Raw genomic sequence first — 26745 nt, 5'->3', positions numbered from 1 at the left:
AACAAACTGAGAGGTTCATGATTCACCATGGTACTACTTGGGTAGACAGAACTTAATATCTAGCTTAATATCTAGCCAGTATATGAGGGAGCAGTCTAGCTGAGCAGTTACCTCTTATGATATGCCTTTTTGCTCTCTGTTGAATTGGAGATTTTTTTTTTTTCCTGATGCATCATACCTATAAGACAATTTTTTTCATAACACAATTATTCTTTACCTCTACAAATTGCTGCTATAATGGAAATATTTTTCTCTTACTATTTTTACCTATTCAACTAGAACACAAGAGAAAATATACCAAAGATCTTAATGGAGATCAGCACATAAATTCAATCATAATCTAGACTCTAAAATTTGTGGCCACCAAAAATTTTGGTGGTTAACTACAGGCTAAAGCTTCTGGAGGGACAGCTAACACTTGCACACCTCCTACGATGACCACTCATATGACTAGAAAAAATATAGCTACGAACAATTAATTTTGTGAATAGCTGTGTAAGACAAGAAATAAATGATTATGCCTGTTATCAGCCATGTGACATGGATCAAGGTTTCCAGCCACTCTTCTCACTATGGTAGTCAATAGGCTAGAAGTATTTGACAAGCTCTTCTGAAGAAGGAAGACTGGTCAGTGCCTTGCATAACTCAGGTATCTAACACTTTCAGGAACTGATCTTACGCTTTGTTCACAGAAAATAGACAAAATAAGTTTTCAGCAGAAGCCATACTACCTCATAAAGACAGAAGCTCTTAATGAATCACTGCTTCAGTGTTTAACTCAGCAGCTTGGCTCCTAGAGAAATCTACCCCAGAAAAAGCAGAAATGAAAGAACTATGCTGAAATGACTGTGAATTTGAACTTAAAGATAGTTGTTGACTACATTTTGAGATACAGTTTAGAGTATTTCTCCCTAAAGAGCATGGAAATTGAGGCTTTTACTACCGTTGGCAAAAACGGTAGAAGAAAGATCTTGTATGTCTTCTTACCTCCTTGTATACTTGACTGCATGGCCTACATACGTGTGTTGATTTCCTCATTCATTTAACTCATTAATTACATAAATTGAAGAAAAAACACACCCAACTCCTGTTTACTAATGTAAACAGGAATACAGACACAGAAACCCTGACATTCTGTCTAACAATGTCTTAAGAGAAGTTAAATGAAATCTAAAAATAAAATGAAATGGTAGGGTAAAGCACTTGTCATATGAATAATTAGACATCATAACAGCAACAGTATGCTCTGTCTGTTCTCAGCTGTTGTATTTCTGTTTAGCAGCTGCTGTTCCTGACAAACAACTGCCAGATGCAAGAGTTCCCTGATGGGTACCTGAACATGCTCAGTGTGTCCACCTGAACTTGACTACAGTTAAAATGTTATTCTGGACCTGCAGGAGAGCAGACAGTTGTTTTGCCTGCTTAGCAAATGGGAAAATTCCTTCTCTGAGCAAGTGGGAAATGCACTAAATCTATCTCAGCTAGAAACATGTTTAGCATTCACTTTTCAAATAGTCTCCTTTTGTAATCTCTAGAGCATAGAGCATGTTGTTCACAAACTTAGCTTGTTTGTAACAGAATAAACAAACTTAACTTTCCACATGTGCTTTCACAAACCAGAATACCTGCTTCCCAACAACAGATGGGAAATCTAGGGCTGTTGAGTATCTGGGTCCTGATGATTGCTCTGCTGATGATGCATTAACCATTAGAGATTACTGAATATGCTTCTGATTACTACCCGTGTGACAGAGTTAGAGGCGGTTGCAAACAGACTTTGTAGAGTGAGGAAAAATTAGTATCACAAGACATGTCACTATGAATTCGTGCCATCTGTCTAATGATGAATGACACCAGTGTGAATGGTATCAAGTCATCCTCCAGATTGGCTATATATACTTAGTAACTTGCAAATACATAGGGAAAAATGGTCTCTCTCACACTGTGCATCAAATAGAGAGTGTAACGCTTTGTCATAGGGTAAACTACTCTATTAAAATTTTCACGTGCTCAGAAATGAAGGCAGCATTTTTTTTTTTTAATTTCAATATAGTTTATTTCTTTTTGGGATATCTATTTTCTTCCAAAAGTCTCATTTGCATGATTTGGGTTTCATTTTGCTGCTATTTTAATACTGCCAATTCTAGCAGGTCTTTATACCTTGGCCTTTTATTCTCTGATCAATGGGAATGTCATGAGGTCCAAATTACAGTAGTTCCAAATAGTACACTCTACATTTCTCCAGCAAAATGCGAACAATCTCTGCTGCCTAATATGTATGGCTAGATACTCTTTCAAGCATTTTGCTACAGTTGAGTGTAATTAATTTGTGGTCCTTTCCTGAGGTGAAGATGGTGGTGCTCTAAACGTATGTAAATTGAGTGCCTAGGACAGATTCTCTACTTGTATAAGCTGCTGAAATTGAATATATTTGTGTGTGTGTATATATATATGATGAACTCTGACAGGTGTCATTTACATATTAAATAAATTTTGTCAGGGTTATAAATGAGACTAGAGTTTCTTTCTATTCTCTTCTGCTCTTTTTTTTTCCTTGCTGATAGTTATAAGAGTCCCCCTTGGCATAATGTGATTGCTCCTTTAGCTTAGCTGAAAGCTTTCATCGTAAAAGCATTAAAGAGTTTGTCTCACCTGACCTAATTTCAGTAATTTAAGAGGTAAGTGTTCAGACTAAGCATATTAGTTAGACTTTCTCTGCTGTCTCTGTCGTGGAAGAAAGATGTGATGAATTGCCCTCTACAGGCATCTTCCTGCATGGATTGTGGATGATTCTTAGATGTCTATGTCAGAGCAGGCATTTGTCTTTTGGGCTGCACTGTACAGCATCTGTCCCCTGGGCTTCATCCAGTACTGTTACCTTGGTTCTGCATCAAGAAGCGGCATCAGAAGTCAACAACTAGCAGAAGCATAATCTTCTTTGTTCCTTTCAACTTAGTGATAAATTTGAATGTGATAAAATGTGAGGATTTTACTGGAAACCATATTATTTAGTGCAACATCAATGTAATGGGGTGGTCCAGTTCCTTCTGAGATGAGATGGAGTCAAATAAGAGACAAGGTGTAACATCGTCTTTCCAGGTGTTATTTTACAGAATGATTCTCCATAGTCATAGAATCATAGAATGGTTAGGGTTGGAAGGGACCTTCAAAGGTCATCTAGTCCAACCCCCCTGCAAGGAGCAGGGACATCCCTGACTAGATAAGGTTGCTCAGAGCCTCATCCAGCCTGGCCTTGAACGTTTCCAGGGATGGGGCCTCCACCACCTTTCTGGGCAACCTGTTCCAGTGTTCTATAACTCGCATCGTAAAAAATTTTTTCCTAATTTCTAATCTAAATCTACCCCCCTCTATTTTAAAACCATTACCTCTCGTCCTATTGCAACAGGCCCTACTAAACAGCCTTTCCCCATCTTTCTTGTAGGCCCCCTTGAGGTACTAGAAGACCGCTATAAGGTCTCCCCGGAGCCTTCTCTTCTCCAGGCTGAACAGCCCCAACTCTCTCAGCCTTTGTTCTCCATGTGCTTCAACTTTGTGGTTGTTGGACCCCCTAACCTCAAATAAATCAATGGCAGAACATTAGGACCAAACTATGCAGAAAGAAAAACTAACAATAGCCAGATGATTCAGGAAGAGTCATAATTACGGGTAAGAAATATCTCATTACTGCAAACCCCCGCCACATTACTTTTAATGGCTACCACTCGTTAAATGAAATAACCCTTTGAATGAAAAGAAGTTTGTCTACAGAAGCTAGAAAGTGATAAACAAAAATGTAACAGCTGATGGGGTGCAGCATCAAACTGGGTAAGTGGAGTTAGTGTTAGCATTTACTACAAATTTTTTTCTACTGGAGGGACAGAGATGCTTAGTCAAGTTCCATCCTTTCTGCCTTTGTTGAGAACACGCACCCAGCAGATGGTACAAATATGTGCATTTCATGTCTTTGAACTCTCAAATGTCTTATGTCATGAGTACAAAGAGCTTGGTGTCTGCAATCTGTTTCCTGCTGGCTGTGTGCACTTGCCCCAAAGGTCACATGTTTGCTCAGAGAAAGTCCACAGCTGGAACATCAGGATGAAATCTTATGCATGTAAACATCTCTGTTAAGGGGCATGTTCCACTGTGCTTAACTGTTTAGGTTTTTCTTTTTTTTTTTTTTTTTTGCAGAGAATTCTGTGCCTACAGTTTCTCATTTCTCATAACCAGACATAGAAGTATTTCCTAGTGAATAATGGAATTGTCATGAAAATGAAAAATGACCCGATTTCCGACTAACAGAATAAGATCCTAACAGCATTTGGAGTGTTTTTAAAATGTAGAACTGGTTAATTCTGCATTTATTCAATGCTACATTATTTTTTTTGAATCACTCCTGTGGCATCAAATCCTTTGCACCACAGACAGTATAAGCTTTCCCATTGCCTGCAATAGGAGTAAATGGTTTCTATGTTAAAGAACATACAGCATCAACTAGAGGAGAGAAAAATATTATTAAAATGTTGTGCAAAATATTTCTTTTATAGAAGCTCAGATTCTTTAATCTGTATCAATTCATTGCAAATCATTAGGTTTTATTATTCAATTAAAAATAATAAGAACAAAGTTAATTACTGCAGGTTTCTAAGAGGAAATCACTCAGATAATCACAGAAACACTATGATATAGTTAGCTTTGGGGTAGGTAAGAAGCTAAGTGATTTCTCTAGGGATCTTGCAGCTCTGTTTGGACAGTTCCATAAAAGTTGTTTTGAAATATTCATTTTGCTAGAGTATTCTTGATTCTAAGTCAATTTTTAGTAATAATAAACTGTATTTGTTGTCAAAGCTCCTGTGGACAAGTGGCTGTATCTCAATCAGTGTGATTCAATCCTCCCTCAAATGAATTTCACAACGTGTCTTATAACTGTATTCAATATTAGTACAGACTTTGATGCGAGCTATTTTTCTTCTCTGAAATGAGTAGCAATGCATTTTAACCCTTGTAACTTATTGTTTTAATTTGTTTTTTTTTCTATGTGGTTAATGACAGTTGATTCTACAGTGAATCACCTAATTTTAGAAAGAAGTGTGGCAACCACTAGCACTATGAAATGCCACTAATAATTTGTGTTTCTATTTTGTAGATGGAAAATAAATAATTTTTACTTGGGCTGAAGAGCTTCTTGTTCAAGAGAAACAGGCAATAACCCTCACCTAATTGCTGAAAGGTTTGAGCCTGTATTTCCAAACTCTTGGCCAGAAAGACTTCTCAGGTGCTTGAAACTCTGCAGCTGCTCATGACCACAGGCATTACCATTCTGGGCTGGCTGAGCAGCTAGGGACTCAATTCATGCCTACACCTGTCGGGGGGCTCACAGGCTTCGGGAAGCAATTCAGTATTCATGAGTCTAGAGAAAAAATGAAGCTACAGAGAGTGTGTAGGGAGTGTTTGCCAGGAAAGTGAGAAGGGGATGGAGTTCTCGATGCTGCTCTAAGGAATGCTTTGCATTTTACTTTAAATGGAGAAAATGCAGAAATAGCACCGTGAGTAGGAATCATCATGCAAACTCAGAACAAGATTGGGGGTCTAAGATGCTAGTACATCATGCTGAGCAGATGTAGCCAGAAACCTCAAGTATGGGTTTGTTATTTTTACATCTACAGCCGGGTGCTTAACACTGCACCAGCCTCTACTTGTGATTTGCTGTGACAGGGGAGGTTGTTCCCCTGCGGTTGAATCCACCTTACCCTACTTTTCTTTGTTTGATCCTTGTTGCCCCAATTAGTTAGCTTTCTCCTATTCCTTGTTCAGATTCCCTTGGCCCAGTCCTTTGAATAATTGACAAAACAGAACAGAGGCTGTGGTTACTGTGTGGTACTAGCTGTGGCTCAGTTTTATTTAATAACACTGTGTTACTCTGAGCAACAAATTGTGACTAATTGCTTCTCCACTGCTCTGTCAGTCTGTGAAAAGGCCAGCATCACAAAGCACCAAGTCAGAGCTCCCTGCCAAATATCTGTAAGCTTATTTGAAAAGCAAACTTTGTTGAATGAGGTCTGACTGGCAGAGGAAGGAAGGGTTTTGATGAAAGAAATGTGCCCATCATTAACTCCAGTGCTGAAGTTCACAATTTTCACCTCAGGTGTAATCTACATAAATGGTTTTGACTCTGTAGATCTTCTGAAAAACTCTTCCTTTTTGCCTTTCTCAGCAGACAAAAACTGCACTAATACAAGCTTGTGTAATTTCTGTTACTGGGTTTATCACGTGTCGGTTTGAATTTTTATTTTAATCAATGAATATAATTTTTCCCTTTCTTACTTTCTTCCTTAGTGCTAAAAAGTACACAATGGCTTTTTAATATTTAATTGTTGAGATCGTTTTACAGGTTTTAGTTTAAATGTAACCATAGCACAAACGCATCCATTATTAACTGCACAACGGCAGTGTAGCTTCTTGGGAACTCTCTTTAGTTTAATATGAGAACCCCTGTCAACAGAAAACAGCGCTGATATTGTTGTTAAGTGTGACAAACTGGCAAATGCAATGGGCACCACGCTGGAACAATGCAAACTGCTTATATCAATGGAAGAGGCAATGTTCAAGAGTGAGATGAAAGCGGACAGCGAGAGGCTGTCAAGGAAGGTTCGATTCCGCGTTGCATCCTCGCACAGCGGGAGGGTGCTGAAGGAGGTGTACACCAACGGGGAGGCTGCTGACTCTCTGGACTCTGAGTACGCCAGTAGCTCGGAGACCGACCAAACCAGCCGGCTGAGCGAAGTGGACGGGCAGCAGAATGGACACGTAGGGTCCGAGTGCGATGAAAATGAGAATGAGCAGGATGACTTACTCATTTTAGTCAGAGCCACTAAAGAGAGAGGGTTTGGTACAAAGCGAGTCAACATCCTCAGCAAAAACGGCACAGTCAGGGGAGTCAAGCATAAAGTCAGCGCTGGTCAAGCCCTCTTTGACAATTTGGCAAAAGTATTTCAGGTAGGTGATATGGTCCTGCTGGCTGCAAGCCGTGTCTCTGTCCCTTTTAACTCCCTATGTTATTCTTTCCTTTTGTCCAGTCCTCTCTCATTTATGATTTCTTAATATTCCGCCTCATTCCCATTGCTGTGCGCTTGCTGTTCTTGCTTACTTTTCCTGGTATACACCAGCTACATGGTCTAAATTGACTGTGACATTTTTCTTTCCAAACTGACCTAAAGTTTTCTGACTAGAAATGTGTACGTAGTGCTTCCCATGTATGGACAAGGAGAGAAATGTGACAGAAGAATTAACTGAGGCTTTGTTGGAGATCTGTACAGATCCACTCTACAAGGACGTGTCATGTTTCCACTCCTATTATATTAGTTCTAATGAGTTTACGGTGTTATCTACTGTCCTCTACATGTAAATATGTATACTTGCAAATTCCTTTGTGTTTAATCTGCAAAGTAGATCAAATTAGATGCAGGATGGCAGCAATGACGGTTTTCCCACATGAAAATTTCAGAGGAATGAAATCTTAGTCAGAGATCTCTTTTATTAATGTCTGTTTTCCATTTATTTTGTAGAAGGAGCAGAATATCTGTATTTGAAACAGTATATGCCACACTGACACCTTAGGCAGAGAAATACAGGCCTCAGAAAAATAAAGATAAAAGTTCTAAAAAAATTACCTCATATATGTAACTTATCTATAGACATTATTCAAAACTTTAAATCATTAATATTAAAAAAAAAGAGCAACAAGTATGCAACTAAACTCTTTCTAAAGGTTATTATAGTCCAGAATTATGATGGTCACTTAAGTTAACCTATAATTGGCTTCAGTGCATTGTTTCAAAAGGACGCAGTTTTAAAGGACAAGTGATTTGGTATGACTGTTGTTGTGTATTGAAATGAGATCTTCTATACATCCTTTCTTACTTTGAAGCCACAAGTAATTTCATAATATGTTAAGAAATGGCTATAGAGTAACATTCTTTTGCTTCTGAATATGAATTTATCCTCTATGTTGTACCTAAATTATAACAGTCTTTTTGTCAGTATCAGTGTTCCTGTGGAAGATGGATATTTCAAAGATGAAATATCTGTTCATTTTTGTTCTTTACATCACATGGCACTCAAATAGCTTGCTTGCTTTCAAGCCACTCACTGAAGAGTTTGTTCTTGAGTTCCTTAATCTGATAATATTTGTAACAAAATAACTTTTTCTAAGTAGATATGAGTTAGGAAATATTAACTGGGGCATGTCTCGATTCTTCTCTAACCTTTATTCCAAATACTATTCCACATTATTTCACTACATAGAGTACACGATTTCACCTCACTAGCCTCATTCCCTCCTAAAGCTTCCTTCCACAGCATCAGTGTCACCGAGCTAAGAAATTTGACTCACCTAAGTAAATGGACCCACGTGAAGACATATGTACTTAATTAGTGGCCCTGTCATCTTGCTGTTTCCAATTTTAGGCTGGAAATTCTTCAGAAAAAGTTCATGGACTTAAATCAATGTACTTTAATTGCAATTAAGTTTCTTTTATTCCTAGCAGAGTTACAGCTAGCACCAGCACTATTTCCATGCCAGAAGAAGGGAAGACTTGACAGAAGACATATCCATCTGATAACTTCAGAAAATGATGTGTAACCAAGTCTACCACAGAGGTCCATAAGTAAATCTGTAAAATAAAAAAGGGTTTAAAAGGTGATAAGGGTCTTGTACTGACAATATTTTACAGCAGAAGAAAGTGGAAAAATTAAGTTATCAAGTGAAAACAAACTAAACAAGTTTTCATACAGTATAAATTAAATTAAATTTAAGAACTCTCTGCGCCAGGCATTGTAAAGGCCAAAAGAACAGGCAGGTTTTGAAAGTGGATGAGGAAATTGTATGGGGAGCTGAGCAGCTTCTGCTTAGGCAGGTCTAGATGACTGATTTCCAGAAATAACTGTATATTCTTACCTTAACCTTTTACTGGATCAAAGACATATATCCAATAATACAGATAACATAATTATTTGAGGCTTCTACACAAACACATTTGCGTTTCCCCAGAGGCAAAGTTTGAAGTCTAGTGAAGAAGAATGATTGTTTGCATGTGTCTTGTGTCATACTGTGAGCCAATTTTCTATACCACATGGTGAGCACAGAGGAGAGCAAAGCACAAAGGTTGGCTTTGAGACTGATTTGGAACTGCTTGATCCCAACGTAAAATATGATCAAAATCCATCCAATTACAAATGGAGTAATGACTTTTAGGATGGGATCAGAGGATGCTTTCTAGTTTTCTGTAAGTATATTTCGGACAATTAATTGCTCAGTAAAACTGCTTAAAGAGTAACAAGTGTTCTTAATTCAAAGATATGATAAATTAGAAATATGCCTTTTAGAAGATACAACTCAAAATCTCTTAATCTGGGCATTTTTGTAAGGTCCCCCATTGATTATGTGAGGTCATCTGCAGTTATATGTTTCACTTCTCTTAGATTAGCAACAGCAGATGTATAACAACAGTTAAGATGTATATGAAGTCCCTTGTCCCTGAGGAGAGCCCATCTCTGCCCCTTTGATGATTCAGCAGTAGATGACCTCATTATACATTTCTCAGTGTCAAAGTACAATACATTTGTAATCGCAGAGTATGCACATGAACTCTTGACAGTCCTAAATCCTGACCACTGATAAATTCTTGAATGCAGACTCCTTATTCAGTATATAATGTATCACTTATTAACTAAAATGTATATGCAAGAAGACAAATACTGAGAATGTGTGTGTGTCCCGTGACCCTGAAACTAGTCTTTTTTTTGAGATTTTCTTCAGTGGCAGCATTCTGATTCTTCAGACTCCTGCAAACTCCTGTACTATGCTATTACCAAAATCCCCAGAGGCTCCCTGTGATAGAGGAGAGATCCTTTGAAACAGACCACTTTGCTCAGATATACTAGGGATAAGCAAGGATTCATTAACTGGGCTTTGTTAAGTTGTGCAGTCAAGATCTTTGGTGTTTTCTGTTCAAATACACTAAAAGCACTCCTATGCATTTTACTGTTCCATGGAATATTTGGGTTTTTAAATATTTTTTTCACATTTTCCAGTTACAACCTTTCTACATAATTGGCTCAGACATTTCCTTCCCACAACAGACTGGTCTGAAAAAAAATCACACCTTCTGGTGTTTTGGGGAATTTTAAAAGAGTGATGTAGTACAGGAAGGATTTCTAGATGAAAAGGTATTTTTGGTTGTTGTTGTTATATGATACAAGCCTGGCCTGAGAATGTATATCTACTGCCAAGTAGATGTGCATCCCCTGCTACATCTTCCTGCATCCATGCACTGAGCACTTCCATCACCAGCAGAACCAGTGACTTCCCATTTCCACCATTCCTTGAGAAGAGAAACTAGGTTCCCCACATTAGTATGTCCATGCCCCATATGGGAGCCGCTGCAGTGCTGTGACAGTAAAAGGTCTCCCATCAGGCTGGCCCTTCACTCCTGGTGAAGCTGCCGCGAGTCCAGTGGGAGCAGTCGTGCGCAGCTGGGGCTGGCATGGCTGTGGGGATGGAGCGGGATGGAGCACGACATGTCTGGGTTATCCCAGCTTCATGGCAGGATGTTTTTGTAGGCAGAAAGATGGGGAAGCGACCAGTCCTATTGATGCTTCAGGGGAGCACTGTTTCCATGGCAACCCCTCCAGCCTTTCCATCCCAGGGGTGGATGCCACAAGGAGAGTGTTGACATAACAACCACATCCCTGGGGTGAGGAGGGGTGAGAAAGCCTTGCTGTGGCAATGCCTCCCCAGGCCCTACTTGGCTTGGCAGGGAAGGTGGGAGATTGGTAGGTCAGTGGCCATCGGTGGAGGTCAGGGATGGTCACAGGTGGCCACCCGGAGGGCTGGCCTCCTGCACGACTGGCACAACAATGGCCAAACTGGTGGGAATATTTTATCTCTGAGAACTGTGTGCTACTTAAAAGCCTGAATAACAGAAAGGATCTGTGGATCCCGGTCTCTGTGTACATGCACCTCCTTGGTATAAGTGAAATTATCTCCTGCTAAAACACTGAAACTGATGCTGTAGGCAGCTCCGGAGCTGGAGATGTGACCTGTTAATTGCATCAGAAGCATAAGCCCTTCTCTACATAGCCAAAGTGATTGTGGTCTTATTTCAGTACATTACTAGAATTTTTGTTTTCTAAAACTTAGAATACAATTAAAATGCAAATGGGTGTGAATTTTTGCTATATTTTCCCATAGAAAGTAGTAGAGAAAAGGTTCTTGTTTCCTTGAAATAAATATAATTGTTTTCATGACCAATTTTTATGCCTAGGCCATCCCTGTGATGGCTTCCAGGTGACACAGAGCAAAAATCCTTGGGTTGTCTGGTGTATTACTAAGTAGTGCAACGATCATTTCATGCCAGACCAGGTTTCCATCCCAATGTGCAATGTGATGGAGCTTGGCCAAAGGTTTTACACAGGTCTCCCCTCATTTCCACCGCTTCAGCATGAGTCCTTTCCTTCATTTCCATACTCATAGACTCCACTGGCCTTCCAGCCTCCTCTGAATGGTCACCTTCTGCTAAATTAACTGCAGATCTCATTCTCAGGCAGGGCCCGCTGACGTCTGTTACGAAAGGGCAGGTCTGGTTAACAAACCTGATTAATGCCTTTGTGAACACGGCATCAGAGGGGATATGGGTGAAGAGTCAGAGATAATGCACTTGGTCCTTACGATATTTTCCAGCACAGTGTCTCGGGTAGAGCTGACATTTAAGGTTGCAAAGTGCAAGTCAATATTCAGCACGATAAAGATTTAGCTTATTAATGTTTAGAAAGAGAGGTAGGAAAGAGTTAAGAATCAGGTGGAAGATTGTTGAGAGAAGGAGAGCTCCTGGGGTGGTTAGGTTCACTTTAGTTTTTCTTTACAGTAGGTAACCTGGAAAAGTGAATACACAGCAGGACATGCAGAGCTTACAAACCAGTAGGGCTAGCTAATACCATGGAGAAAATAAAATTAAAGACAGCAGCAAAGCCAACTGTCTTCCAAAGAAAGTAGATTCTGCAAAGTGCTGTTGAGGAAAGTTTCTGATGTGATAGTACAAGTAAAGTTTTTAGGATAGGTGGTACATTGTCTACCACTCCAGCTCCTGAAGCATGTATCACTACAATCCCCCAAACTCTGGGGAGAAGAGAGAGAGAGAGGGGTCTGCATTTTCACTGGAGAAGTCATAATGTTATCCTACTCACTTCTTCGGCAGATGATCAGTGCTGACACTCCAGGATCATTGGACTCTTTGTACTTGAAGACCTCCACTGGAACTGGACTAAGATTGTAAAAGGTGTCCTGAACTTCCCCTTCATGTTCTTATCCATACACACCGCCCCATGACTTCCAAATGGGAATAGCTTGCAAAAGGAAAAGATGTGCTGGATTGCTTGTACCTACTAGGAGCAACGTTAGGAAAACCTGCTGATAACCTAAAGCTGTAGCATTTGTTGTAGTAATGCCACTGATGCAGATGGAGATAAATCCCAGTGAGCTGTAGGTACCTGCTCTGAGGTACAAATTTCCAGCGTATGTTCCTAGTGTTAGCAAGTGGCACTGAAATCCACTGAAGAACAGGAAAAATTGTAATGACACAGAGGATCAAGTGATTATGAAAAGTAGGTTTCTGTTTGTCACAGAAAATTCAGTGTTAGAAGGGCAACTGGTCCGCTACTGGAATGGGCATAGTGTGCCTTCACCCCTTCCTTTGCACCTTCCTAAGTGCTTTGAACTGTGACCACAGTGCATGGGACAGTGATTCAGCTGACTCAGCTGATTGAGTCACAGGCATTTTCCAGAGCTGGTTCTGAGCTTTTTAAATCAGCCACGCTGATTTAAAAAGGAAGATATTCAGGGCTGTGAGCTTTTAACTGGAGCTTTGGGATTGGTCAGTACTTAGTATATTGGTATATTTATTCTCATGTTCTCAAATAAATTAGCTGTAAAGCACTGAGCTGAGACAAGTCTATTATTAGACCATTCATGATATTTTAGGGTTTGCTGCTATTGGACTTGAAATACATATTTGACATAGACTTGAAATGATCAGTAAATAAACTTTAAACTATTGAAACCTCTGAAAGTTATATACAAACTTTTAGTTAAAAAAGATTTATCTACCTCATTTTTAAAAAAATGTAGGTAAGGGAAGTCTTGAGTTTTCAATACACTCAGCACTGGGAAGCTTAGCAAAAAAACCATGGTTACATTTATCACTTCTTCAAGATTGAATCAATAATTGAAGAAAAAAGACTTGTTAGACTTCTATGCTGGCAGTCTGATCAACATGTACCAGTCATCCATCCAGCCTTCCAGAGCTGGAAGCTAATTCCAAAATTATTCTTGCTCTGATGTGTCTTGATCCTTGTAAGGGATCTGTAAATGGGGACACTGTTCTTGAGACACTCAGGTGCACTTATGGGGCTAAGTAGAGGCAAGCCCTGGGACAATAAACATTTCTGTTCTCTGTTTACACGTTTCTGCTTCAAAGGGTATAATAAGCATGTACTTTGACTGCTTCTTGAATCACACCTACATCTGCAGGTGAGTGAAAACTGTTATGACACTGAATTAATATTTCCCCACTGGTTGCAATATTTTTATCTGTTTATCATAGTTAGAAATGACTACATAAAGTGCAAGACAGCTGAGAAATAGCTTTTATGCATTTTGCAGTCAGGCATTAGTGACATGAGCAGTATGCTTTTGAACATCGACAGGGTAATCTGTGCACACCAGCCTTCCCCGAGACAGAGATGGAACTGACACACTTCCCAGCAAAGGTCTGGGAAACATGCAGGAGTCCCAAGCACAACCAGACTCTGGTAGGTGCAAGGTGGAAGCAGCAGTGTGGAAAAGATTATTTTGCACTTCATTAGCACCTTCTCTCTTCTGTTGATAGAAGACAACTTCTAACAGCTGACTGGTGCTGAATAGAGCTGTCTCAGGCTTGCCCCAGCTAGGGTCTAAGTGCCTATGGTCCAAGCAGATTGTGCAGCCTGTGGGAAAAAGCAGAGCTGCTGCCCCGGGCTGTGAGGGAGAAGAGAATTAAATTGTTCCCTCTGTGAAGTCTATGCCATGTGGCTACTTTCCCAGAGTGATTTATTGATAAGTCTCATCCCTTGGCCTAATATTTTGCATGACAAGGGGCATAGCAAAGAAGCAGAAAGTGAATATGTATATACAGAATATGTAGTACCAGAGTGAATCACGACTTTAGGTATAGATTAAAAAAAAACCATAGGCTTCTGAAGGACTTGGACATCAAGCTCCAAAATGGTGATCCTCCAAACCTCTCTTTGGTGCCACCTTGTCTCAAAGGCAGCAAAAGCCTTATATTAATGAAAATTTGACTAAGGATCTGCCTTGGCCATGTGCCTTCGCATCTCAGTATTGACAGGACATGACAGTTGCCTCCTACCCATGTCCTATGGGAACCACAAACCAGGCGTTCTTCTGCCTGTCTCACCTGCAGGGCTGGATGCAGTAGGTGTCCTCTGAGCATGCCTAGTGGATCCGATCCCACACAAATTGTACATAAGCAGATGCTGCTTTGTTACAAATCGTGTCTGCAGGAGGCAGTGGTGGGAGTTGTACTTGGAATTAGACAGTCACAAGACAGCATGAATAAGTTGCTGGAGCAGGCGTGGAACACAGGCTTGCTGATTCTCTACTTGCCATCCCAAATATTATGCTTCAGCATCATGCTTGAATTCTATTTCTTTCTTTCTTTCTTGCTCGTAAGCATTATAGTGATGGCATTGCTTCAGCATGGAGATATCCCAGAAAAGCTCATAGCCTGTGACTTGCTTGGTAGGATCAAGAGGGAGAGAAGAGACTGAATCCAGGTAGCCAAGACATGAGAGATTGTATACCATGATATTCTGCTACTTTGTTTAATCCTCTCTCTTTAAATCTAAAAGTACATTTACTTTCTTTTTGAAAGAAAGAACAAGTACACTTGTTCTCAGGCAATGAATGTGAATGTGTCCTGGTTCTGGCTAGGACAGAGTTAATTTTCACCTGAGCTGGGAGAGGAGCTGGCACCTGTGGCTGCGGGACACAGCTGGGATAGGTTACCCAGATCAGCCAAAGGGCTGTTCCACACCATGTGAGATTGTGCTCAGTATACAAAGTGGGCATGGTGCTAAGGGGCAGGTGTTGCTACTTGGGAGTGAGTGGGCATCAGAATCCACTGTGAGCTATTGCACTGTAAATTACATGCTCGAGTATATTCTGTTATTGCTTTTGTTTTCTATCTCTATTTTCTCTTCCTATATTGTTCTCTTAAACTTTTTTTTTTTTAATGCTAAGCAGTGAGTTTTGCCTTTCTTTCTTTCTTGATTCTCTTCCCCATCCCACTGCCAGGGAGTGAGTGACCGTGTGGTATTTTACCTGCTGAGTGAGGCTAAACCACTACAGAATGGCAAATGGGAAAAGATGCTTCCTGGTTGCACTAAGTGTGATTCCTAAATCATATTAGCTTCAGGAAATTCTCTGAGCTGAAAAACTAATAAACCGAGAGAGTATTAGGAAGAAATACAATATATGCTTGCCATGCTCTTACTTTTAATCATCTGTCTGGTAGATGACCTGGAATACCTAACAAACACCGACTCTGAGCCTGTGTACTGCTCTGGGACTCTTACATCACATCCTTTTGCGGAAGGTCTCAATAAGGTTGTCAGTCTTTGAATTAACATGGAAAATGCTTCATCTGACTTTAAAATGACTTGAAAAACAGTGATGTTGCATAAACAGCCTATTAAAAATATCTTAGGATGCTAGTGCAGAAACTTTTTCTACTTATTCTAACAATAGGAAATCTTTTTTTCCTAAATCAACTTCTTACAACAGAGATGAAAAAGATGAACTGATTAGTCTTAATCATTAATTAGTAGCAATAACACTACTTTTTTTCTAGTTGTTTTGCTCAGCTCAGTAGCTCAGCAGGACAATTACAAGGAAATGTCTTTTGAAGTCTTCTTAAAACTAGGTTCATCATTAAAAGTTGGGGCTGTTTCCCTTTCTTTGACATGGTACAACAGGCTGCCTGCTAGCTCATTTGCTGTGTCCTCTTGCCCCTGAACATCTGCATGCATTTGACACAGCAAACACAAATTTTGTGGAACACATAAAGCTGAAATAAGTTGCCTATTTTGTGTACAAATTAATTACTTTGCAACCAAATATTAAAGGGTCCTCATTGCACCTGAGTGTCTTAGATGAGGTATGTTTTTGTTAAATTTACAAACACGGAAGCAAATATTTGGCTACACTGGGACAATTTGTCACCAGATTGCACAGCTGTGCAGTTATGCAATTGCAAAAATGTGGTAACAATGAGGACAAAACACAATTCCTTTATATATAAAAAAGAGTTCAATAGAGTGAGGAATTATCTTTACTTTAGTGGTATGATTCTCCAGACACGTCCTAATGCTTTTGATTTCATTAGCAAAAATACTTTTAAACAAGTTAATTACATTACAATTCCATTTAGTTTACAGATCTTAAAACTGTTTGGGTTCTGAATCAGGATTTGCAAATACTTACAACAGGATTTGCAAATACTTACACTAGTATTTGCAAACACAAGCTAGACAAGTATAAAGGTACCTGTGCCATACAGGTATTGTGTTACAGTGACCCAGGAAAACTGTATTTTAGCAGTTGACCAAAACCGTGTTTGAGGAGTCACCTGCTGCTAATTTAACTGGCATGTAGGTGTTACTGAGGAGTACTTACTTCCCTAAGAGAGAAGAAATGAAGTTATGCTTTACTTGCAGGTAACGTTTTCCAGACTGCTCTGGTTTGTCAGCGGCCTGCTGGCGTTGTCTACTAGTGTGTACAGTTTATTACACACTACACCAACACCAAGAACATCATTAACAGCTTGAAAGAAAGAAATGGTCAAAGAGATACTAGCTTTTTTTTTTTTTTGGTTGGAGCTTTAACCTGTGACTGCAATGTTCTGCAGCATGGTAAATTCTTAGATTAACTGCAATAAAACATGCTTCAGAATGTAATTTGCAGCCAGAGAGAAAACATTATGACTTCTAAGCACAAAAACCTTCCTCACTGCTGCAACATCCAGTACCAGGCAGTACCAAGCATGAAACTCAAATCTCACAGAATTTTTCCAAAATTTTTATGATAAATAGTAATTAGGACAGTATGCCCAGCCTCTTGATTTTGAAAAGGAGTTGGAAAAATACAGCTTCCCATACAAATAGACAATCTTGTGGTTTTGCCGGACACAGTAGCTATATCATGGAGAGGCTGCCGCAGAACAACTCTTTACAGCCTCCATCACACAAAGCAACAGAAATAGTCACAGATGAGCTGCTGGAGTCAGTGAGGTAGAGACTCATTTCACACATGGCAAGAAAGAAGACAGAAAAACTATCATTCATTGCTAGTATGAATTATGGAAAGCATTTTAACAACCTTAGTACCATTTTGCTTTGGAACTATATCTAGAGACACCACCCATCTATAATGTCAGTGAAGTGTCTTCTATACCACGGAAATGCCACACACAAACTCGGTTTTTCTCCAGTTCTCACAAAGACATATGGGAAAACTTACTGGCCAATATTTGCACACGTTTATAACAACATGCAGTGTTATGTACTGCATTGACAAATCAGTCAATGCTGGTGCAAAGGCAAATAAATTTTTCTTTGGGATTGACTCCTGCTAACCTTGTTTGGAATACTACTGATTGCTAATTATCTAACAAGTTTTAAAAGTATTAAGAATTGACAGCAGTCATACACTATTATTTAAGAAAATTCTATTTCCCCATGCAACTTCTGCAAGACAGAAAGCAGTCAGTTTCTAAACCTGGAACTGAAGTCACAGCTTTCTAAAGAAAATATGATCTTTTCCTGCCAAGCTGCTCATGTCCTGCTCTTGGTTTACTACATCTAAAAGCAAAAGACTCTCCCTCCCAGCCCCTCATGCAGCTGTGAAGCATTTAATTGCTGTTCATGTAGAGAATGTCATAAGAGACAGACTGACAGAAGCGGTGAAAGCTGAGACCTTTAAGCATTATTGCTGGAGTTCCTTCTACCTACTGCAGATCTTATTCTGCATCTTGACAACTTCCTTTTCCAGGAATATGCTGATGCTTTCAATCAGATTCCCAAACATGCATTGGCATTGGGTAAGTCCAGTTGTTCTTCCAAATCTCACCATGATCCAAAAATATAACCACCCACTTGGTCTCTCCAAGTCCAAACTTAATCTGTCATGAAGATTTAAAAGAGACAGCAGTTCCTAGATGTCTTGTTCAGGAAATAAATTCCATTTCTTTAAAACTGTCTGCAAAATTTTGCCATGGCAGCTATGGCTTTTGTATCTGCTGGGTGGTCAGGTCTTTTAAATATCATGCTTGGTGCATGATATTCTCGTGGATCCTCATATGAGAGACTGTGGGGTGGAAGGGTATTTTTTACAGGTCATTTACAGCTGGATACAGGTGACTAGTACTGTATTCTTTTTTCTGCTGCCACTGACTGGGAGCAACCTTGAACCATTTAGCTCCTTCTACAAGGTAGTTTTATGCTCAGCTGCTCTAGCATTTCTCTTTTGAAGTCACAACAGAGAAGGACAAGAGTTGTCAAAAAAGAGGGATGTCTAGTGAACTTTCTGACCTGTCTTTCATCCTGTCTCAATTCTCATTTTGGCAGAAGGTTATGCAACTGGCAGAAATGTAATCAGTATGGAGCTTCAGCATTGCTTGAAGACATGATATGAGATTAGAATAAATGTTGTTATTGATTTTTCCTTGCTGCAGGGATTAAATGATATCTATGCAAAGAAGCCACTGAAATGTTGCTCCAAAACAAAAGCAGACAGCAAATTCAATAATCTCAGCATCTGCATTTGTAGTCATATTCATTGACTGAAATGCATTTAACTCTAAGACATGATATAGATTCTAGCCCTGTTATAAGAACATTATTATATGAAAAGTATGATTGTAAGAACAACAATTTCTGTTTTATTGAAAAAAAAATACATCTCTGGGCCAAATCCTGAATCAGACTATAGCATAAAGCTGCTCACACTGACCTTGCTAAAAAATTACTCCAACTGCAGATGTGATATATATGGAATAACTACCTCGGCAGCTATTTTAACTAACAGCTTTACAAGACAGTATAAAGCATATAACCAGCTACATTCTGATTTTCAAGCATTTTAACTATTTGATTAAAGAAGCCAAATTAAAACTTACACATTAGATTTTTTTCATTAAAAAAATCTATAAGTCTGCTCCATGGGGATGTAGTCTATTTTGCTCACAGAGAAAGGGTGGATGAGTCATCTGTCCCCATTTGTACGTCAAGCCTAGAAGCCACAGTATAGGCTATTCTAGGGCAGAGCCAGTTTATTTATGCTGTCTAAGAGCTGCATCTTCTATGCCTGCATAAAAATCTCAAGCTCCCTTGTTTTGGAATCTATTGCACAAGAAAAATGAATGAAGCACCGTATGTGTGCAGTGCAAATGGATCTTTAATTGAAAGAAATGGAGATTGAGTGTATACCTAGTAATTAACTACTCAGAGTTTGAAGATGAAGGTACCAAAGTTCTAGGTATTATTAAGTAATGCTATAGGTAAGAGCGTAATTCCAATTAGGTGAAGTAATACAGCAGGAAAACAAGGTCCTTCATCACTCAGTGCTAATACAGAACAAAGTAGTGCTATAAATTAATGAGATCCGTTTTCATCACTTCCATATATTGAGTGATAAGGTGCTCTCCCATTGAGGAGTAAGGACTGAATCAGCACTTCATCAGCACTTTATTGCACTAAGCGTAGCTCAACTTTGCTCTTTGCCCCATTCAAAGGTGTGTGCAAAATTCATTACCGGTTGCAGAGTGCTTTGTGATCCTATCCGCGAGAACGCCTTGTGTCCATCTGAAAAGTGGTTGGAGTTTTCCTTAATTGTGAAGTACAAATGACACCTTCAACTTCTTACGGATTAGGCTATTTTTGTCTCAGCCCACATGAGTAACATTTTCAGGTAGAATTTAAATTACATAGAGCAACAGGAAAGAGAAAGTCCATCATTTGCCAGATGTTTGGAAATAAAAACTAAGCATACTGGGAGGGTGATGGTTTCCCAGTTTTGCTCAATTCTCCTTGGGAGTTTCAGGATCTCAGCGCATCTCATTCCAGCTTCCATTCACAGGACTACAGTAAAAGATAAAATAACTTTTGACAGAAAGCTTGTTACTTGCCAAACATGAAAACTCCAGAGTGTATCCTAAATCAAAACCAGATTTTATTTAACTCTTTCCTCTGATTTTATTGCTTGGGAAGGTAAATTGTGAAGAGTGGATCATAATTTCTCATTTTCTCTGCTACTGATTGCACTTCAGAATGGCACCTTATTTAATTTATGCTGTTACCTTCTTTAGTTGTTTTCTGAGTGAGCAGAACTAGTTCTGTTGTATAAGACAGACTGATCCTGAGGTGTAATAAACCTGTGATGGAAGGTTGAACCACCTACCAATAATGCAGTACATTTTCAACTGGGCCAAGTCTAACTGATAAGAGCTTTCCTGACACCAGTTTTGACTTGTTGATTGTCTTTCACACTAAGAAAATCACCAGTTGCAGCACTGGTGCAAATAAGAAAGCAGTCATAGACTACTGTGCTATTTCCTAAGATATTCTGGTATATTGATGGTAAGCCTTAGGAAAACATCCATTCACCACACAAAGCACAGCCTGGCAAAGAAGAAAGAGCCATGTAGTGTCACGAGCAGAATCTCACCAGCTAACCATTTTACCTTCCAGTCAGAAATATGATTAGTCACATTTGTAAGAAGCTCAACAGATTAGAATTCGTTTTTGTAGACCACTAGTGCCTTTTAATTAAACAAACTGTAATTGACATTTGGGAACTCTAAAGGGAGTCACTGCATGAGTAAACTGCACCTGGCTATGTTTAAATGTAAAATGACTGAGGCAGAGATCCATGTATGCATATATTATTGTTATATTATTATTAGCACCTATCACTATTAGCACCTATCCTTAGACTGCTCTAAGGATACAAAGGGGATATTTTAGAAAGGATGAATAACGGACTGGTGAAGGAGAGGCTGCCAAGTTAAAATGAAATGGGCCAGAATAGACACAGTAATTTTCATGACAGCCATTTTCTGCTGATCAACACAAGTCTGTTTCTTTGCAGTATGAAATGTTCTGTTAAGTGAAACAGCAGTGATTACAGAGAGATGGGGCCAGCGTGCTCAAACCAGGACTCACTCGGAGCCATGCTGTTTGCTAACTTTTCCACATGATCTGAGATATCAAACACCTTAATCTTTATCTGCCCACCCTCAACAAGTCCTGCTTCAGTTCACTGCTGGCTAAAGCCGTCCTTACCTACAGGATCTTCTCAAATAGGTCGCAAGCTGCCCAATGGTTCTCCCTGGACAGGCAACTAAAGATTCAAACGTCTTGAACAGAGTGATAAATAACAAGCAAAGGAAAAAGCTACTTATGACAAGAGAAAATAGGATTTGGGCCCCACAGCTAAGGATGCTGTTTAAGACAAATGTATTGTGGGTTTTTTTTAGTAATTCAGGGTGATATCATGGGAAACGGTACCTAAGTAAATGGTAAAATTACCACCACAGTCTGAGTAAGTAGCAGGACAAAATATTCCCTCTCAAGACAGTTGGACATATTTGAAAAATCCTACTCTTATTATTAAAAAGAAAGCCCTGAAGTAACTTAAAATGTGAAGAGACAGTAAGAAAAATATCTATGCAAGAAAAATAACTAGTCATTTATTCAAGTATTTCATACATACAACCAAATATAGGCAAGTCTAGTTACGTTTAAAAGTTCTTTTTGGCCAAGTGATCAAACACTAAGTGCTAGTCAGAACTCTCTCAAGTTGACCTACATGCTCTCCTCCTTTATTTCCAGCATTTCTTGTTTTGAGTAAAACCAGAAAACAAAGTTTTTTATTGAAGTTCAATTCTCATTTTACTCAGTCTATTCCTCCCTGTTGCCAACGATAAAGAGAAAGAAGTGAAATAAACAAATAATCAAATGTTGAATAAGAATTAAATTTAGTACTCCTACGTACACCTGTTATCACCAAGTAGTAACTCATAACTGTTAAGCAAAAGGAAATTAAATGGTGTAATCTAGGATACATCTTCTCCTAAGGACAGAGACGACTTATCGGATTTCCAGGGCTTGCACATTATTTAGAATTGTGTAATTAATATTACCATTCTTTTCATGACCCATCTGTGATCCGTTGTTTCAATTCTCTGGTCTTCCACACTGTTTACAGACATAGCTTTAGGCAGGCAGATGCTATGCAGCTCAAGCCATACATTTTTAATTTACTGATGGCAGCATTTCTTTAGGTGACATGCAGTAGACTTTTTTTTTTCTCTTACATTAATTAGTTTCTGGTTACAAGGTATGTCAGAGAAGTAACAGTGACCTTCCAATTTGTCCGTTCTCTGACTTCATATTGTCTGTTAGTGGACAACAGAAATGGGTAGGAATGACAAAGTGTGAATCTATCATTTGTTTGACTTACCAATTTTCCAGACTTTTAAAAATGCTTATATCTTTCTCATGTCAAAGGCACATTGCATGAACTGTTATGCTGCTGCTCTGTGAGAAGTGTCTTCAGAAAATTGTCTCCAGGGGAACAGCTGCAATCAGCTGAAGTAGAAATTCAGCTCTTTTCCTTTCCTTTCTTGTTGATGTAACATAATCATAAGCCCTTGCTGGGATAATTTAAAAGCTATGTCCCCTTAGTTTTGCATAGATTAGGCATGCTACAGGAGTCAAAGTGAGTCTAACATGCAATAAAAGTTCAGGCCAAAATTTAGACCTAAATTAAAAGACCTCTAAATGGTCACACGATTCATGCAACAACATAATGTTGTACATTTTTGTAGATATCACAGCTGTATTCAGGCGTGTCACAACACAAGCCATGTCTACCAGAAATAATATTATTCTTGCAGAAGTGGGAAGTTTCAGTTTGACCACTGATATGCTACCAGGCTTCATAGCTACCATGCTTTCTGTGAACTGGGTGTGAATTTTAGTGTAAATTATTTGGACATAGTCAAATACCTCATTACTTCAGTAAATGCATTGTATCTTATGATTTTTAAAGGAATTCAACTTAAATAAAGCAATGCAGGAGGTGAGACAGAAAATGAGGATGCGCGGATACTGGGAGTAAATGGGTAAAACACAAGAGGTTATTGGTAGGGGAAGCAAAGACCCTTCTCTTCTCTGAGATTATAAAGGTAACTGAAGTGTCTTTGGAGAAACCTTTCTGAGTAAATTTGATAGAATGAAATTATGTAGCATCCTTGTCAAGATATTCAGTAGAGGTATATGAAAAGATGAAGCTAACCAAGAGCCAGAGGAACTAGTGGAAACCAAGATCATGGCAAATGAGACTGGCTGGGTTGTAGATACTGAGATACTGTAATTAGTTTGCAGAAAATCTCAGGTAGTAGTTATACCAAATCTGTGACTGTGAGTATATGGGATGGGCTGGAGAGGAATAAAGTAGAAACACTGATACTGTAAAGGGAATTCAGAAGATCAAATACTTGTGGAGAAAAACTGAGTTTATCCATGAGATGTTGGAGAAAGCTTCCTGCTATCTGGATTCACAGAGCCATCTTGGAAGGAAATGGAAGAACTCCGATTGTCAGTGCTTGCAATATTGTTTGGGTGCCTGAAAAGCTGGTGTGATGGCTGCAGAGATGCTCTGCAATGATTTTAAGTACTTTGTATTTTCAGTGTTTGTTGAGCTAATTAGGTAAGCCTGGATTCACACTGCTTCTCAACAAACCTACCAGACAGAGGAACAATCCTTTGAATTAATCACATTTCAGGCACAAAATGTGACCAATATAAAGCTTTGAAGGTTTTGGTTCAATCTCTTCCTGGCTTAGCTTGTGGCACTAGTTTGCACCAGAAAGGCAGAGTTCATCTGAAATGGTAGCAGCACACGTGCTCCATGGCAATGCATGGTGATGATCTTCCTGTGAAAGGATGTGTGACACTTTCAGTGAGTAAGAAATGTCCAGAAACGTGGAAGCCGTGTTCACTACAAAAGATACTAGGTTTGATTTGGGGACATCTATCTTCTTAGTGGTGTGAGTCCTCTGGTGGGCTTCTGTCCCATTTTGGCTGATTCATTATATGCACAACCCTACTGAAATGTAAAAAGGAGGCACCGACTACTGCTGAGCTGGCACCATGGAAATCTCTAGTTCTCAGTCATTCTTGCAGCCTGCCTGCAGCACAGGCTTGAAATTTTGACCTTACATAAATCTTATGAAAAGATAAGGGCTGCACTTGAATCAGTCCCTCAATAGCTGCCAGAAATGTCAAGTGTGGCAGTGAAGTACTCTGTCTTGAGAGAATAAAGCAGAAAGCGAAAGGCAGGAGAAGAAAGGCTTCCACATGCTGGCAGTATTGGAGGAAGGACAACCTCTCCTGGAGGCCTGGGGAAAACTGAGTGTGAAAGTCCTGAGAGATGACTTTGACCTGGAAGAGAGATGAAGAGCAATCAGGCTTGCTAGAGGGGAAGGGAAGCTTAGTTTGCAATCTGGTAAGTGCTCTAAAGTAAAGAGAAAGAGAAAAAGACTAGGGAAGCATGAGTTTTCAATTATAGCTTGAATTCAGGTTTGGAAAAGCCATATGAATGAGAGGACAAAGATTGTTTTTTACACTGTCCTGCAACAACGCTTGTTGGTGACCAACATTAAGAATAATCCTTTTGTTCTTTCTTTTGATTACTACTTAAAAATACCTATATTTTAACCACATCCATGGTGAATTTTCTTCCCAACTTTTTTTTTAGCCAGAAGAACAAACTCGAGCATAATTTCGCACCAGAACTTCCTGACCAGAAAAGAATTCGAAGTTTTGCAAAATTTTTGCACTTTTTATGATTGAATTTTACTAAATTTAGCTTCTCATCTGTATCTGACTGGCACAGACAGCTTTTCAAGAAATGATATTAAAATTTACTAAGCATTTCTAATTAGCATTTGTTTTATGCAGTCAAAGACCCAAGAAGCCAATCAGAGCACTTGTATCTCCTGTAACTCTGTAACACAATTTTGCAGAAGTATAGGTTTCAATTTCCTGATCCAGCGATTACATCAAACAAAGAGAAACTGTTTACATTGCCACTCAGATTGTTCAGCTGAAAGCCATTTATCAAACATAGCAGATAATAAAATATTAGTAAAACTAGCTTATACCTCTGCTACTCACACTGCACCTGTAGAAAACAATTGTTTCCCTGGTTGGATGCCAGGTTACAGCCCACTGCAATCAATCTTTCAACAGAGAAAAGGCGCAGAGGGGAAATACGGAATTGCCAAAGAAAATTAATTGTTAGGCCAGATGCTGGCTGAAGTTTGCTTGAAATGTTCTGAAAAGGTTAAGGTAGATATTAAACATGTTAATAGTAAATATATTGTAAAACAGTTATGAAAATTGAAAACGACTTATCAGAAACAGCAGCATTTCCCCCCTGAAAAACTCTTTTGCTGGAGAAAAAATTCTTAAGCGTTAGTGTTGCTCATTGTCTCAAAAGAGCCATTTTGCAAACACAGTGTTTGTATGTAATCTCAGCACCTTCCCTCTTCTATAGAAAGACTTGTTTCCCTGAAATGAATTGATGAAGGAAGAGGAGGGTAATAGTTGAATAGATTGTTACATGAGCAGCGTCAGAGCAATTTTTAACTTTACTCTCCCCTTTCCCCATCCGTTCATTTCAGAGCTGACATTACATTTACCAAACTAACAGATGAAAGACCAAGACTGGATTGTGCTGTGGCCCTGCCACTGAAGACTGAGAGGCTCTCAGTGAAGATAAAGATCAATATAAAAAAAAACAAGTGTACTTCCCATGTGGTTTGAGGTCACTTTGCTCACCTGACAAGCAAACACTGTATTTGGTAAAATGTGTGCACTGAAAAATTCCCATAGAACTTTATTTGGGTGAATTGTCACTGATGTGTACTCAAGAAATTCTGGTCCAATAGATAGAAAATCACTCTCTGAAATTGATTTCAAGTCAACGTTCTTAGTGACAAATATTTTCCCTTTCGATAGTGTATTCTAAGAAACATTGTGATTTCATTCACTTTATAGAGTGAACGCCTTGTGAATAGCAGAGCATTCCCTCCATCATGTTTACTTTTACAGGGCTGAATCTTGTTTTTCAGTTTGAACTGGCTAAAAAACTCCAAAAGTATCTATCTTTATCATTAGTTACACTAATTGTTATAAAATAATCATCCTACAGTAATGCTTTCCATGGCTTATAATGATTGATATACTGAAAGAAACTAAAGCAATGGGACAACACCCAAATCCCAATTTTAAGTGCTTCTTAATCCAGGAAATATTTGGCTCCAGAGTCTTATTTTGTAGGTGAGATCATAATAAGGCTGAAAGATAGTATAACAGGTTTCAACTGTCTATTTTGATGCAAGATCCCACAGCACACTTTGCAAATGAAGGGAAGGTTATCATCTGCCTTGCTGAAACTTGGTTTACATATTTCCTAACTGCTGCCTTAAAATTGCACTGGGAGTTTCCTGCTGCAAATGGCAAAGAACTGAATCTGTCTGTCCTAAAAAATAATTGCATATTGTTTTT

General features: G+C 39.0%; 1 protein-coding gene across 2 annotated transcripts in view; it reads left to right on the top strand.

Annotated features, from left to right (window-relative positions):
* Positions 1 to 6546: 6546 nt before the first annotated feature.
* The window catches only part of GRXCR1 (glutaredoxin and cysteine rich domain containing 1), a 41060-nt gene continuing 20861 nt past the window's right edge, over positions 6547 to 26745 (top strand). The window contains exon 1 of one of the 2 annotated variants that reach the window (XM_086747576.1): positions 6547 to 6993. In XM_086747576.1, the coding sequence (XP_086603702.1) occupies positions 6547 to 6993 (447 nt within the window). The remainder of the gene's footprint in view (positions 6994 to 26745) is intronic. The other variant, XM_010126556.2, reaches the window with a different exon arrangement.

Source organism: Chlamydotis macqueenii, chromosome 4, assembly GCF_036417535.1.
Source record: "Chlamydotis macqueenii isolate bChlMac1 chromosome 4, bChlMac1.mat, whole genome shotgun sequence".
Classification (NCBI taxonomy): Eukaryota; Metazoa; Chordata; class Aves; order Otidiformes; family Otididae; genus Chlamydotis; species Chlamydotis macqueenii.
Note: the sequence above shows the minus strand (reverse complement) of the source record. Positions and strands in the feature narration are given on the sequence as shown.